The 17,147-nt window shown below is 40.2% G+C and overlaps 1 protein-coding gene and 1 long non-coding RNA gene across 3 annotated transcripts; one reads left to right on the top strand and one right to left on the bottom strand.

Annotated features, from left to right (window-relative positions):
- The first annotated feature begins 1,925 nt into the window (after window positions 1–1,925).
- On the top strand, window positions 1,926–16,006 carry pld5 (phospholipase D family member 5). Of its 2 annotated transcripts, none has more exons than XM_071505177.1 (10): window positions 1,926–2,311; window positions 9,699–9,835; window positions 10,291–10,474; window positions 10,713–10,821; window positions 11,313–11,440; window positions 12,873–13,070; window positions 13,743–13,894; window positions 14,131–14,296; window positions 14,423–14,513; window positions 15,128–16,006. In XM_071505177.1, the coding sequence occupies exons 1-10, from the start codon at window positions 2,153–2,155 to the stop codon at window positions 15,388–15,390; spliced, it is 1,587 nt and encodes a 528-aa protein (XP_071361278.1). In that variant the 5' UTR covers window positions 1,926–2,152; the 3' UTR covers window positions 15,391–16,006. The 2 variants fall into 2 exon arrangements, with proteins under 2 accessions (XP_071361278.1, XP_071361279.1); XM_071505178.1 differs by lacking the exon at window positions 1,926–2,311 and adding an exon at window positions 7,396–7,541 and having other exon boundaries at window positions 15,128–16,005.
- Window positions 7,278–10,383, bottom strand: LOC139636822 (uncharacterized). The gene is made up of 3 exons (XR_011694473.1): window positions 10,270–10,383; window positions 8,493–9,817; window positions 7,278–7,411 (listed from the first exon to the last, which is right to left on the bottom strand). It is a non-coding gene; the product is annotated as an uncharacterized lncRNA (long non-coding RNA).
- Window positions 16,007–17,147: the final 1,141 nt, after the last annotated feature.

Below are 17,147 nucleotides of genomic sequence, written 5' to 3'. Positions count from 1 at the left end.
ACTTTTTGCAGCAGCAAGTACACACGACAAATTAGGTTTTAGAGGCCACACTGTTAGAGCCACTGCACTTCTAATTGTATGTCTCCAGATATTCTGCTCCACTTCCTTAATCCTTAAAGCTGTGTCAGGGTTTTTCTCCCCTGCGAACAACATTTAGCGCAGAGCCCGACTGTTGCACATCAGTGCTTCTGCAGGTGTTCACCTAAGTGGGAACATATTGGCTGAATTGGTCCCACTTAGTTTTATTAAGTACAGTTCCCCTATAGGCTTCGTTACCCCACTCACACTGCTTGAGTTAATTGCATCTAATAAAATATTCAAATCACTGCAGCTTTTTTTTTTTTTTTTTAACCTGAGATCTGGACCACCTTAAAATAAAAACGTATATATATGTGTATATATATATATATATGTATATTTTCTCATGTAGTCATATTGAAAATGAACATAACAACAAATATTTGCCAGGTGATGCTTAGCATGTGCTTCATGTGCTACTCAGTGTAATTTGAGCTGCCACTGATGATTTAGCACCTATGCAGTCTCAGAGTGAATATGATGTACAACACTACACTATGTGTGTGTGCAGGATACTGGGGGCATTTACATACAGTATTCTGCCCCTCCTTATTGATGGACCATCATTGCTTATGGGCATTGGGGAGGAGAACAAAAGGAAATAGCAAAAAAAAATGCTCTGTCAGCAAACTGGGTCTTCACATCCACTGTAGGGTGATACACAACTAGAATGTTTGAAGTCGGTGCAGTATAGCCAACTGACCATAAAAATACTATTAAAGAAATAGTTCAATATTTTGGTTAATATGCTTTTTTGCTTTCTTGCTGAGAGTTAGATGAGAGGATATGGAGCCACAGCAAACAGCCACTTAGCTTAGCATAAAAAAATCTTATTTTTCTAAGCTAAGGAGCAAAAATGACACTGCATCTCACGACTTCCTGGTCACTGTGAGGTTGCCAGGCAACCAACAGAGACCTGATATGTTGGTGGGCAGAATTCTTAACCTTCCGACAGAGTCAGGCGAGCTTTTTCTCCCTGTTTCCACTCTTTATGCTAAGCTAAGCTAACTGGCTGCAGCTGTAGCCTTACATTGTAGTGCTTTGAGAAGGCACACACAGCGAGGTACAGACTAGTTCGACCTTCAAACATGTTGTACAACTCCTCTTCAGTACGGCATGTTTTATTCCCCAGATGTTTTAGGTGGGTGCCTTTTAGGTAAAACATGATCTGTCACCATATATACTATCTATGATGGTTTTTTTCCCAAAATGTTTCAAAAACTATTACAGCCTAATTTCTAAAACGCTGAACACAGACTGACTTAATGAATCTAAAAGACTACTTACACTAGCTTTTCTAGTATTGACACAGTGGCCACAGGAGGATCTGTCTTTTGAATTAAATCAGAGTCAAATTTTCTTACACCAACACCTTTTTGTGTTCATAACAAAAATTGCACAGGCTATAACAATCTCCAGCCTCTTTCTTTGTGTGTGCGTGTGTGTGTGCATGCGCACTCCTTTCACAGTAGACATATGGCAGCTCTCTCAACCTGTGCAAAAGGTTTCTTAAGGTGAAGCTACAGTAGCTCAGGACGTTCTGCCTCTGCACATTAGTATTCTGTAAGTGAGGTCCAAATGGAAGAAATTAGATTTCAGGAAGTTGTGCGTGTGTGTGAGCATATGTGTGTGTCTTCATGTCTCATAGTCTCCTCACACTTTTGTCAATCAGATTATTCTCCTTCAGTGTCTGCTTTTCTCGGTCCGGTGTAGCAGCTCCTGTTGCACCTCAGCCCCGTCCAGGAGCCTACAGAAGCCCATCGGCTGCCCCTCCCATCCCGCCTGGGAAACTGTACTATATACACACACACACACACACACCCTCCCCAACAAGTGTGCAGGAGTGTAAGGACACGCTGGTGCTCTGGCCACAAACAGTCAGGGTGCATCCTGTAGCTCAGACGGAACAGAGACCAACAGAGGCTGATTCAGCTCCTGAATGATAGATAGAAAAGAAAAGAGGGAAGACGCAAGTGACAGCATCTCTGTGTGCGCTTGGCTGTAAGTCTGTGTGTGCGTTTGTGTGCATCAGTCTGTGTCAGTGCCCCAGCAGTCAGCGGTACACAGGTCATCAATGGAACTGTCAGATGATCCAAGGTCGAGGGGGCAAGACGAGGCTCCCCCAGCACTCCTGCCCTGTGTGTCCCAAGTGAAAAGCAGCAGCTACAGTACCGTCCAACAGCAGGGCTACTCTGCATCCATCTTCCTCCGACGCAAAGACAAGCTGGAACAGGTGAGCCAACTGTCGGGTATCTCTCAAACGTTATGCCATTATTTATTTAACTGTACCTGTATCTGCCTTTTGGGAAGTGAAGAGGTGAAGTTAAAACTTAGTCAGCAGAGCAGCCACTAAATGAATGATCTAACATGAATATTCTAAGGTGTGATTGAACAGTTAATTAAAATGTTATTGAAATCACAAAATGGCCAATAAGTCACAGGAGCTGCAATTGTTTTAATAAAGGACAAATGTGCCTTAACGTGTCATTAAATGAAACATTGTGATGCTTCTCCAGACGCAAGGAAACGTGACGGTTTGGTACAGACTTCAGCAAAAATCACATCATCATCATTTTTATATATTTGTCAGTGAAGTGCAAATATTACTGTTCCCATTAATTCTCATGACTCAACTGTCAAAAATATTAATTATTAATATGACTTTTTTTGCTTAATGTTCAGCTCCATTTGAAGCTGTGCACAATCTACTGGCCACTTAGTTCAGTGTACAATATGTCGGGCAGTAAAGCCTATTCATTCTGCATGTCTGTGGTGCATCAGCCTCAGCACTGGAGAACTGCTGCAGGAGAAGTGTGCGACTGAGCTCTGTAGCCACCAATGAGAATTGATTACCACTTTCTTCACTGTTGCCACACACTCAGCACACACACACACTAACACCAAAATAACACACAATCTTCCTTTAGATATTTTTTTACTTAAATTTCTGCATGTCAGTGTGTTTTTTTTAAGATTTGTAAACCTTCAACTTTACTTTAAAGGGGCTATTAGTAAGTTTTGCTTCTGCTACATAGCCAACCTTAGCATTAACAGCTGTTTACTTATCAGTCTAGAAGAAACGTTGTGAGTTCAGTATCACTCAGGCCGTATTATAACCTCTTGTTTTATAAAATGCAATGTTCTTTAGAAGCCTGTGGATTTTCACATTGGAGAAATCTTATTTGTATGGAAATTATCTTGGTTACAGATAATAATTTTCATGTCTTCCACACACAAATGCTAAAGCAGGGCAAATTGGAAATTATCAGCAATTTAATCAATTAGTTGATCAGTGGAAAATTAATCAACAATAGCTTTGATAATCAATTAATCACTTCTTATTCAAGTGAATTTTCAAGCAAAAATGCCAGAAATTTGTGAGGATGTTGTGCTTTTCTTCGTGTTAAACGATAGTGATCTTTAACTGTGCAGGTTTCGGAGTGTTGGTCAGATAAAACGAACACTGTGACTATATCGTGTCACCTCTGAGAAACTGTGAATCCTGGAATCACTGGTTCCGGACAAATTGTGCAGTTCTCACACATATCTGCCTGAAAACATTTTCCACCATTTTCTCCGCCAGTCTTTAACATTCTCCCTCCATGTTTAATTCAATCGTTACCAATTTGGTACACAATATTTATGGATGAGCCTGAAAAACATTTTTAAATGGATTTTTGAAACGCCATGCCATACAGGTTTGCCGTGATTAGTTACTGAGTTTGTCTGTGTGAGGCCCATTGGATAGTAACTGCTATAACTCTTCAATTCAATTCTTTAATTAGAAGACTCTGTGGGATTGATGACATATGCATTCACTGAGTGTTTTCTTTCTTTTTTAATCTTTCAAACAAACATACACATGTTTGAACCACATATAAACAGCAGAATATAGCAAACCAATCCCCTCTCATTTCCCCCCTTTTTCCTTACTTTTGTCTGTTGCATATACAATAAGAACGTACGGAAAAAAATGGGTAGATTGTCATTTAGATTTCCACCACTGAGTACCCTCTTTATTTTTAAATTATATTTAAGTGGTTAGTAATTAAAACAATTTCCATTATCAAATAATAATTTAAGTAGTTTATTTCTCCTCTCTTTTAACCATGTGACCTGGTGGTTATGGAGACTGAACCAGTAGCTCCAGTGTTTTGCTCACCGATGGAGCTTTCTAAACAAAACAACTTAACAGGATCATTTTTCACTGCTGGATCCCCATCTGCACCCCAGGCACAGCCCCACTGGCATGAGGCCCAGCTGTCTCCCATGGCGTTGCGCCCAGTCAGCCTTCACTCAGCACATATCACCCTGACTATGGTGTTATGGCAACATGAAAAAAACACAATATCCTGTTCACAAATGGAAACCTGCTTTTGAGCTATTGGTGTGAAGGAGAAAAGCCTACATTGAGGCGCCCTTCATAGGTGCTCGCAGAGGTGTTTGTGGATGGGAGGAGAGGACAGCATAATTCATGCGCATCTAAATAGTGACAAAATGTCATGTTGAATGATGATACATGTGTACCAGTAAGGATAGTCTACTAAGCAGATTAATATTGAGCTAAACCGGGCTGAAGAATGAAAGTTTTTGTGTTGCCTTAGTTACATATTACCACTGTTACATATTATAGCTGTTTCAACAGCATTTCAGTGAGTATCTTTCTGCTCTGAGATACCGTCAATTAAATACATCTGAAACAATCAAATTCCTGCATCGCATGCCTATATAATGAGAAATAAATAAAACATTAAAATTGAATTAAAATAGGTTTTCTCACTGCCTCACTGTGCGACCAAGCCTGACCTGCGCAGACCTATTGTTTTATGATGATGATGATATTGTCTCATTTGTGTGTAAAGTCTGAGTGCACCTTGCAGTGTGGCTCTTAGAGATGAAGATTATTTATAATTGGTCCCTTGCGTTGAAGAACTCATGATCAGATAATGATGTCCCATCCCAGAGAGTCATGAGGGAGTGGGGATGAACTGTAACGGCTGCTGTGACCTCTGAACTGCTCTCCTGCAGACACCATGCTTGGAAAACATACAGAGATTCTCCAGCTTTTAAACATAAGGGAAAAGAAAATGGACTGGTAGACATTCAATTCATTAATATTCACTGTTGCACCATTGCAGTGATTGTGCAGTTGGCCATTTGTATACGTCAACAGTTTCCTGGCATGACCGCCACTCACCCTTAGCTGAGGAGCTTGTTCATGTTGTTGCTCAGCTAAAAATTGACCTGTGCTTTTGTCTCAGCTAAGATCTGCTCTCATGATGGAAACAACAAAAAAACAGTCCTATTTGTGACTTTGTTTCTCTCCCTGTTTGAAAGTGTGTTTGTTTGACCCCATATGTGAAGCTTTAGGAACATTCACCTCTCCTGGGAGGTGGCTCAAACATTTCTGTCCCTTCTGTCTCTCTTGTTTTTTCTCTCACAGAGAAGGTGACCTAGGGCACCTGCCCCAGACAGACACAGCAGGTTTCACTGCTATGACTTTGGTTCACTGCTACCAATACCTCTCTGGCATCTCCCACAGTGCTCCACAGGTTTTATAATTAAAAATCACACTATCTGTATTCTGCATACTACCATATCCAATCATCAGCTTTTCCACTGATAAAATTAGTTATCCATCAGTATTTAAATGAGACACCTTAAGATACTGCATCAGACTGAAATCTTTTTACTGTGTATCTTAAATGCTGAATATCATGTAAGAGGACTGTCCTCAGCCATGCTAGTGCCATGCTGTACTAAAGCAATACTTAAAGCTAAGTGCTACTGATAGCATGGCAACACTGGCAACAATGGGAATGCTAATGTTCTAATGTTTAGCATGTTCACCATATTAGTTTAGCTTGTTAGAGTGCTAACATGATCGCAGTGGCAATACTTTTGGTCATAAACTATAGTTAATGAACAAAACAAGTACTGGAAAAATAGAATTTGCACCTGATGATGGTGCTACAGAATTAGTTCTTATGATTGTACCTTAAGGGAGCATAAATCTTTGTACTAAATTTAATGCAAATTATGCCAATAAAGATATTTCATTTGACTCCATACATGCAAAAAATACATCTTCAATATTTTTTTTAAATGACATTTCCTGTTGCCACAAGGGGGCACAATGACTATAAATAAATATTGGTATGAAGATGTCTGCAAGCAGGGAGTCTTATCAAACACAAGTTTGGGCCAGTTTGGACAATGCATGTTGGAATTATAGCAACTTCCAGACTCCCTGTTGTGTTTGTTCCATCTAGTAAGTCCTACTGTAATGGTGTCAGACGTAAACTTTTTAAAAAGAATACTATTCCATACTCCTTCTCTCGTTCTTTCATGTCTCTCTTGTCCCCCATTAGATTGTTATTGCCCCCAATACAGTGCTGTACTCAGGGCATCAGCTTGCCTGCAGTTAACAGCATATGTTGTTTTCTGTTGTTAGGCGACACTATATATTCATCTGTGAGAAAAAGGGTTGGGGCAAATGAGGATGTATGAAAAGTATGAAAGTATTTGCATATTTCATTTTCCCTCACTGAGGCCTTTCAGTTCTGTACAATAGGAGGAGGCAGAGCTTTGGATTTGAAGCCGTGTACAGTAAGAATGAAGCATAAATGCGTGCGTGTAAATCTGGGGCATTACTGAAAACCACATTTATTACAACAATTTAAACACAGTGGGAATTAAAGCAGACAATACTGCTGACATACAGTAATGTCATCAGTTGAATTTTTAATGGGAGGTATAAGGCTATTATACATTCTTTGTCTTTTCTGTGCAGAACTGTGTGCATATATGTGTGTGCATTTCTGTGTGGTGTGTGTGTGTGTCTGTGTACATGTCTCACCTAATGAGTTCAGAAAAATTTGAGAGTTTCGCTGCAGCTGTCACACACACAGTGGATAACCAGTGGCATGTTTCAGTATCCCTCTCCTCTCAGCCAAGACCAACTGCTTTCTGCCAGACGAGTTTTATTCATCGAATGGACAAAGGAGGAAGATACAGAGGGAAGAGGAAGAAGAAGGAGGAAGAGTGGAGGAGGGGGGTTGCCGGGGCTCCGAGCTACAGCTCTGTATTGGCCATTTGAACAAGAGGGGCTGGTCTTTCTCCATCTCTCCCACCGCCTCCACTGAGAAGCAGAGAGTGAGCAGCACACACACAGCTCACACAAACACAGAGAGAACCACGTCAGGACGCAGGATGGACCAGAAGCTGAAGTGCACACACACACACACTTTCCAGGAGAGTGAGGAACCAGCAAGATGAAGACAGTGGTGGAGAGTGAAGACATCAAACTGTCCTGCTGGGCAGTGAGGGGTGGCTGAGAAAGAGAGAGAGAGAGAGAGAGAGATTATAAAGATGTGTGACTGAGCTGCTGTTTCCCAGCTGTCAGAGAAGTTTGAAGCAGTGCTGTTCTCATGGCGGGACCGACCACACAGGAGCCCGTGAAGGTGACGTTTACAACTACACTTGCTTCACTCTGCATAAATTTATTATGATGATGTTCTCACTTTGTTTGTCGGTGGAATTTTAGTGCATGTTTGCCTGAGGCTCTTCTTACTGGCTTCCATAACTTTATTATTTCACTGATTTATTTGGATGAAGCCTTAAATTAACTCAATCAATGTGTTCATTATCCAGTGAAAGCACTGATGCGTATAATAAACTCAGTCAGGGCTTCAACTAACAATTATTTTCATGATCCATTCATTTATCAATTATTTATTTCAATTAACTGTCTATAAAATGTGAGAAAATAGCAACAGTTAATACCCCAATGATGTTCAGTTTGATGTATGAAAGAAGAATATTCTCACATTTTAGAAGCAGGAACCAGCTAATATTTGACATTTTGCTTGATAAATGGCTTAGACAATTCTATTATCAAAATTGTTGCCAATAAATTTTCAACTTATCTTTTTGTCAATAAAATGCAAATAGTGAAAAACTGTCAGAATTTTCCACGAGGGGAGGCCTTCAAACAGTAGGAAACCATCAGATATTCAGTTCACTTTTATATAAAACAAAGACATGAAAACAGAACATTTCACATTTGAGAAGCTCAAACCAGCTAATGTCTGTAAATTTTGCCTGATAAACAACTGAGACGATTGTACTGATTATCAGAGCTGTTGCCAAGTCATTTGGCACACCTTCAAATTGCTTCTTTAGTCCACTCATCTGTTCAAAATCAAAAGACAAAAAAACAGACAAATGAAGAAACTACCTAATATTTGGCAGTTTTGCTTGATAAATGACAATTGGGATCATTATCTGGTCTCATCATCTATTCAAGTAATCGTTTCAGCTGCAGATTCACTATTAATTATGTCAGGTTACTCTTATGCATGAACCCAAATGTGTTATTGTGCTTTTGAAGGGAAGGAAATATTGTATCTTACTGCATCAGTAGCTCGTGTGCTGTAAGGTACGGTCTCACTCTGTCAGTCTTGTTGAGGCTTTATTTCCTAGCGGCCCTGTAAACATCCACAAGTCAAGCCTGGTCCTTGACTCTGCTAAATGAAATGAAGAGCTCACTGGTCTCAGTGGACAGCAGAGGGGTGTAAGGTGCATCCGGCTGGCACCAGTCTTTCAACCTCATTGCCTGAGACAAACAGTATAGAGAAGAATGGGACAAACATCCTATGACCCCCATTTCCTGCATAGTATAGTGCTCAGTACATTTTTTCTTTTATTTAATGGTGAAAATTTCACAAAAGTTGTAGCTGGGAGTCGTCCTCCTGAGAAGAGCTACTGCTTACACGACCAAACTTAACAGCAGGATGCAATTCGGTTGATTGACCTAACACTAAATATATGTAATGCAGCGTTGACGGCTCACAAAGCCAAACAGGGCAGGGAATGAGACGGTGAAAATCTCTGTTCGTAAGCAAAACAGAAGTGCCTAACTGCACTTTTAAAACAGTGAAAATCAAAACTCCTCAGGCTGGATCGGGGCTGCTGCATTATAACCTCTGACCGAACTGTCACTCCATCCTTATTACAACCAGCATATACAATATACAGCTCACACATACATGCACACAAATATAGCCTTTAATATTGCTTGTCATATATGCGCCACCAGGTGTATCTGTCCTGGCACAGAGGTCATAAAATCCCATTCAGCTGGGATTCGCCTGAACAACAAAGCAGGCGTTATATAGAAAAGTATAAAAACAGAGCTTTCCAATATTCCTTATACTTGGATATCAATTTGCCTTCTGCTGGAGAGCGTTCCACTTCACTTGTCCTCTGCTCTGTGGTATAAAGTGGGATTTGTGAATGTGGGGGATTTTGGCTCCAGGGCATTGAATTCTTCAGCAGCCTGGCTGTCAAATTAAAGGTTTCCGATGTCTAAAGAAGATGTACGGCTGGTGTTGTATTGATCATGAATCCTCACCTCTAATCAATGATAACAACTCAGGACATTAACATTTAAAGACTGATAATTTCAACTGCCAATGTCACTGCAAGTTGTTAACCTGCAGTACAGCAACAGAAGAGTCGAGCTCTGCAAGGCTGCTGATTAGCCATCAGTCACAAGTACTATATGTCTGACTTTTATTAGTGTGTGTGTGTGTGTCTTCATCTCACTCATCTTCCAGACCCAGCAGAAGTGTATTGCCATCTTTGCCCTCCTCTGTTGCTTTGCTGTGCTGGTGGCGCTGATCTTCTCATCAGTGGACATCTGGGGGGATGACGAGGATGGTATCACAGAGGAGAACTGCAGCAGAGACTGTCGGTAAGATGCTCCCCAAGAACAATGTAAGAGCATATCAACGCAAGAAAAAAATAGGGCATTCATGAATAGTGCAATCTACCTATGAACAAATCATAACATGAGGATTGGTGAAGATCTCAAAGTCTGTTCTTCAGTAACTTATTGTTAATTTCTATCTAGTCCTCCAGTCAGAGGTGTTCAGACGCTTTAAAAAAAATCTAAGTTGATGAAGCAGAACCAGATGCTCTGGCCTCAAGCAGAGATGAGGAGAAGGCTACAGATATCTGATAAACTCGAGATAACCTACCTAAGTAGTTAGACTACCTAACTTGAGGCAGATATTCACATTTTGCATTTGCAACATTTCACATGTGCAGTAGTAATTCCTGGAACCTGTAAACAGACTTTGATGTGTAAAATAGATGGAATTCCCTGTTAAGGCTCTGTGCACTCACACAAACATGTGTTACTCTCAGTATCGTGCTTGTGGAGAATATCCCAGGCGACCTCTTCCTCCCCGTGGATGGCAGACCCCACCTCCCTCTCTCTGATGGCTTTCACACACTGTTGGACCAGGCAAAGCACTCGGTTGAGGTGGTGTCACCTGTCTGGGACTTAAACTCATGGGACCTGGAGACAATGCCAAGCACTGCCAAACAGGTACAAAATCACGGTAGACAGTCTGAATAAATCCCCCTGCATTCCTGCAGAACAAGAACCGACTGCATTTCCCAGGTGTCCTGTGAGAGGAAATGCAATTATTTTCAAGTAAATCTGTATCTAGTTTCTTAATGAGGTTAGTCCTGCTGAGATATAAGTATTGCCCTTTTAAGAGCCATCCAGAAACACTACTCAAATGCTCAACTACAGTAATACAGAACATCACTCTCTTCCTCAGGGTCAGCTTTTGTTCCAGAGACTGCTCAGCCTGAAATCTCGTGGGGTTAAGCTGAAGATTGCCAGCAGTCTGACTAACTCTGCTGAACTGAAGACCTTGGCAGCCCACAGTGAGTGGCTGTCACATTTTTATTTTATAAAAGCAGTTTGTTAAACCACTGTAGCAAACACACACACACACAATGAAGATTCATATCCTAACACCATCACACTGACAACATTTCTTGTGCCAAAACCTTATTTGAAATTATTTTTTGACATTATTAGTAAATCCTTATTGGTCTGTTGTATGGGAGCAGCACGGTATTGTACATATTGCACACAATGCAGAAAACAGATACAGACTCATTTACACCATGCGGAATCATCTAGCAGCTCCACAGCGCGCGTCACACAACCTTCATGTCTGCCAAAGAACACAGCCAAGGTCAAAAAATCATGAATGTGCAAATGTATCTGACTGGTTTTCTGTCAAAGCCTTCGCCTCTTAGACTGCCCACTTTACCCACTTGTCCGTCAGGCAGTCCAAGGCCGATTTCCATGATTCATACTTTGTCTAACTTGTCATACTTTTCACCACTCTGCTTCTCACGCTGTCTAGATGCCGAGGTTCATTTTGTTAATATGACAGCTCTTACCAGAGGAGGACTTCATTCCTCATTCATAATAGTGGATCGGAAGCACATTTACATCGGGAGCGCTGATATGGACTGGAGGTCACTCTCCAAGGTAACAGCAAGCATAAACAGCATGAGTGTGCAGAGTAATGTCAGATGCAAGGATAAATGAGCCTCTGCAGTCAGCTGTGGTCAGGTCTACAATTCATTTCTAACCTACAGTATCATCTCAGGTCTCTCAGAAATAAAAGCTGGACATACACACATTTAATTAAATGATAACCTTTGCAACCCACAGGGACTCAAAACATAACACAGACTCTAGATAAGTTTCACTGTACACCTGTGACTTTTCATGCAGCAACTCTTAATGGGCATCAGGGATGATTTAAGATTGATGTCTGAGGCGAGGCAGGAAGACATGTAGCATTTCACTTTGCATTTAGTATGTAATTCACAACAGAGGAGGAACCAGGGAGCATTAGCATACTGTAACTTGAAGTGATTACCTGGCACTTTTCATGCTTCAGTGCTGGCTGGAGGTAGAACTACTGTCGAGTGTAATTAACTAAAGGGCCAGAGGGAAGGAGGGCATGGACACATATGTGGATGTGTGTGTGGTTTGCACATACACACACACACACACACACACACACACACACACAGAGACATGTAGAGAGCAACTGACAGGCAGGCAGGAAAGATGAGAGACAAAACGGAGTACAATGAAACCATCTGTGTCCTTCTGTCTATGTCACTAAGATAGAATAAGCACAAAACAAATTTCTGCTGTGTAGTTAATGACCAGGCAAGAAAACATTTAGAACGATCGTCTCTTTACTTTTCATTTAGCTGTTTTTTTAGCCATGTCAGTGCTAGTTGCCAGGCCAGCCATGCTTGAGCCCCCTCCCTTTTCATTCAGCACCAAGGCAAAATTTCAATTTGTCCAATACTTTGATTTAGTTTAGTTTATGGCATTTATTTGTCAGGGATCATAAAAAGTATTAATATACAAAGAGAAAAGACTTGCCAGACTTAGCCACTGGCTAATTCCATCTGCAGTCTCTCTCTGCAAAACCAACATTTCCATCAGCCTCAGATGTTGTGTTTACCACTAATTAGCAAATGCTTAAATGCCACAAACTCTCTAGACACAACTAGAATGTATAACATTTACCATGCTCACCATACACAGTAAACATTATACTTGCTAAACGCCAGCTTGTTAGCATTGTCACTGTGAGAATGCTGGGATGTCAGCATTAGCTGAAAGCACCACTGTGCCTCACAGGGCCACTAGCCTCACTGTGTAGATTTTTAGTTGCTTCACCTTCCCCTCGGAAAAAAAAAGAGCCTATTATAATCTTAAGATTACTATAACATCATCAAATTCTCTCACAGCGTGTTACTATTCTCACACTAAGGTCAGCATTATTTTAGACTGTGTATCATGTCTATCCAGTGAACAAAGCTGCACTGACAACAAACTGCAACTTTTCTGCTGCATCACCTTTTCCTGTGTGCTCCTGTCTGACACCCCACAGAGGAAAGAACTGGGTGTGGTGGTGTACAACTGCAGCTGTCTGGCTCTGGACCTCCACCGAGTCTTTTCGTTCTACTGGCAGCTTCATGAGAGGGATTACATCCCCTCCATCTGGTCAAAGAGAGTTACAGCCCTCTACGGGAAGAATGACGCCCTGGAGCTGCAGCTCAATACTACCCATGCCACTGCTTATTTTTCTGTGAGGAAGGACTTGTTACAGAGTTTACTGCATGCTAACACAAACAATGTGACATTGACTCTATGGAAGATAAATAAATAAATAAATAAATCTTCTTAAAGCAGCAATTTCCTGCCTCTGGACTAGATGGAGAACATCTTTATAAAAGTTCATTACCAACTAATAACAGAAACACACAGCAGGTGATTAATCATCATAATATCACGCTGAGGAGCATCTTGAGTCTGACTATCTCAGTACCTCAGCCTAATTTGACTGTAATGAATCTTGCTACCCTCTAAGCGACATGATGCTTACCACTTGCATTCGGGGCATTTATCATCCTATAGGAATTAATGGGGCCATGCTGTCATTGGCTGCTGGCAACTCCAACCTGCTCTTATGTCTCATTTCTTCCAGTAATGATACATGGCTGTGGAAATGTGCCTTGTATTTTCTTGCACTTTCTCAAAATGTTACACCAAAAGTTTCAGACATTTTGGCAAATTATGCAACGCCCCAAGTATGTTGTCACTTTCAGAGTGACATTTTTCATTGGGGAGTAAATTAGCAGTTATTGTTGTAAACTGAACGTTAAAAAGCCACATAAATCTGTATAAACCTTTCAGTTTTTGGATTTCTGTGATCTTAATATAATTTGCAACTTGTCTGTTTGATGTATCCTTTCTGCAGACCTCTCCTGAGCTCTTCTGCTCGAAAGATCGCACCAGAGATGTGGACGCCATTTATCAAGTCATTCAGAGTGCAAAGAAATTTATCTTCATATCTGTGACAGACTACCTCCCCCTGGTGAACAGGAGATTCAGAGGAACCTCAGTCACAAGGTACTTTGTATGTGTTGGACCTTTGACATTCTTTGGCAATATTTATCAGATCACTTCATGTTCATATGTGTGCCTGTGTCAGAGTGCAACAAAATGTAGTATAAAGTAAACATTTTTTGGTCTGTGAAAGAAAAAAATATTCTTTTCATATCCCACTAACTTGAATTTGAGGGACACATGATATCAGTGCCTTTCGCTCCTTAAGCACTGTCTACTAATAATGGTTACATCAAAAGGTATTGGTCACCTATTGATGAAGTGATCAGAGAGGCTGTGGTGCTGAGAGGAATCCGAGTTCGCCTGCTGATAAGCTTCTGGAAGAAGACCCACCCCCTCACCTTTAACTTTGCCACCTCCCTCAAGTCACTCTGCATGCAGCTGCACAACTGTTCACTGGAGGTGGTACGTGAATTTTAATGAAAGTTGTAGTTCGGTATTTGCAGTGAACATCTGGACATTCTTCTTGAGTCATTATGCAAATATTCAATATTCAGTGGGTGTGATATTTATTTTTCTTCACTTTTGCAGAGGTTTTTTAGTCACAGAGAGCAAAAGGATGACATTCAACATGGACTCAACCACAACAAGTACATGGTCACTGACAACGCCTTCTACATTGGTAGGCGTGTGTTATGTGTTTGCAACAATTCTGCTTGCTTTCAAGTTATTTGATAATAATATTTAATAATTATTATCTTTGATTGCTAATTTTAAATGAATAGGTCGACATTTTAGGAAATTCACTGCTTAGCTTTCTCATGGAGTTTTAGGTGCAAAGATTGATACCGCTCTCACACCATCATTTAAATATGACTGTCAGGAGACAGTTAGCTTAGCTTAGCACAAAAATAAGGGATACAGCTAGACTGGCTCTCTTCAAAGGAAAAATTATATACCTAACAACACTATTACAGGTTACTAAATAACATATATTTATTTTATTTGAACTTTTGCTTTTTGAATTTGTATTTGAAAAGAAACACAATAGAAAAGCAACAGGTGGCAGTTGCAGTTACAGGGGTAGCTAATGCCCTTGAAAACATATTTTCCAAATGTCAAACTATTAATTTAAAATGCACTCTCTCACACACACACACACACACACACACACACACACACATACACATACACAGACACACAAGCACCAAACTGCATCTACTGTACAAGAAAGAGGAAGTCAAATATCATAATACCTGTTAGACACAGTGTCTAAGGTTTGTTTTTTGTCCACAGGGAACCATGACTGGGTTGGTAGTGACTTTGCTGTTAATGCAGGAGTCGGGCTGGTGATCCAAATGGAAAATAGTCTCAAAGACAGGGGAGTGACCATCCTGGAGCACGTCAAGGCTGTTTTTGAAAGAGACTGGAGGTCACGTTACGCTAAGAACCTACAGGGAAGCAAAGACCATCAGGGCAAATACAGAAACCTGCAACAAGTGAAAATTCATGAGGAGACTAAGGAGGAGAACGAATGGAACAGCCCTTTGTCTTTATAAGCACAGAATGTCTTAAATACCAGAATACCAGATTTTACAAACATGTGCACAATGTAAGAACATAGAGCTAAACTATTAAGACTTGACTTTGATTTATGTGACATTATTTTAATAGATTGAGTTACAACCAACAAAGGCAACACTGAAGTAATGCTTTGATTCAGAGTTACAGTACTAATATCTACCCGTTTAATTAATTGTTGACTGTTATATGAGCATGTACTGTTGCATGAATATTAAGAGCAATATTCAACTACAAACTGTATAGGACAAGCAATATGATGATTATAAAATCAGTATGCTCTGTATGTCTATAGAAATATCTAATCAAGGTCACTAAGACAAATCACATTTAGTATTTAATGATGGCACACTGTTTTTGTTTAAAGTTTTAATTTGCATTTTATACACTTTTGAATGCTTTTGGATTTGCATAGCATTTAGGGGTTTCGATGTTACACTCCATTGCCTGCACTTGATGAATTCCTTGAATGACGAGCACACAGGGTTATGCTGCAGCTTTACAGATGCAACAGATGCTTAACAGTTTATCATCTCATTGAAAGTTTTCATCTGTCTTTATAAAATTTACATTTTTGCCTAATTGTTGTTGTGTGTGTTTATTATCACTAAACAGGGAAGCATAGAGTAGCCCACATTTACATGCAAATTCCAACAAAACAAGGTCAGGCTTCTCTACAGATAATAGTAAGACTTTCAAGGCTGTGTTTTGCTTTCTTCTGCAAAACACAGCCATGAAAGTCTTACTATTATCTGCAAGCAGCAGATTTTCATTAGTGTTGACTAATGCCAAATTTTCCTTTTATCTGAGCAACTAACAAGCTGTGAATTAGTTACTCAGAGTGGCTCTTTGTGGGGTGATTCAAATGGATATGAAAGTGCAAGAAGTTTAGAACTGAATCGTTAAGGAGGCCCCTTGAATCACAAAATCTGCTCCTCTTGTAGGATTTAAATAAAGAGCTTCACAGCTTTAATGCAATTACGAGAAAATATATGCATGTGTGCAGGCAGGCATATACAATGAAGTCAGTGTGTTTGAGACAATTTTCTCAAATTGCACAGTGAAGAGTCACCCTGTGGTGAAACATGGTAATTCAGGTGTCCAAGAAATAACTGCTACACAAATAGTGCAGTGTATAGACTCACTTTGATTTGGAGTTTGTGTGATACTCCAGCTATGCTGTATGATGAACTCACAGAGGCTGCATGAATGAACAAACTCCAAAACAAGCTGACAAGGTGTGTCAAAGTCCAGTATTCTAATCAACACATTGTATAAACTGAGATTTCCATGTCGTTTTTAATATAAAGCAGGTCTAGATGCTATATTAATACTGTGAAAGTATCAAAGCACACAGACCATGGAGAAATGCACACAGCCTGTACTCAGAAACTGAGCTTTAAAATAAGTCGTCAGGACTTTGTGATGTCACAACAAAACAGTCACCGCCCTCGGCCATGCCCCAGACCTGGCCTATCCAGACCCACCATCCAACCTTACAGGATTTGGTTTCTTTAGGATGGTTACCTAAAATCAACTATATTTTTATGCAGCCACTCAGAAAACAAAGAAAAGGCAAGGCACAAATATCTTCTTATGGACATCAAAAACTCCAATAAAACATCAGACAAGTGTAAAATATGGCACCTTTAAAATGGAGCACTTGGACTTCATTTTATTTTCACAAATAAACATACCAGTGGTGGAAGCAATACTTAATACTTTTTTTTTTTTT

Source organism: Trachinotus anak, unplaced genomic scaffold, assembly GCF_046630095.1.
Source record: "Trachinotus anak isolate AG129_WGS33_773 ecotype Australia unplaced genomic scaffold, CSIRO_AGI_Tana_v1 ptg000019l, whole genome shotgun sequence".
Classification (NCBI taxonomy): Eukaryota; Metazoa; Chordata; class Actinopteri; order Carangiformes; family Carangidae; genus Trachinotus; species Trachinotus anak.
The sequence above is the reverse complement of the archived record's forward strand: the minus strand, read 5'-3'. Positions and strand labels throughout refer to the sequence as shown.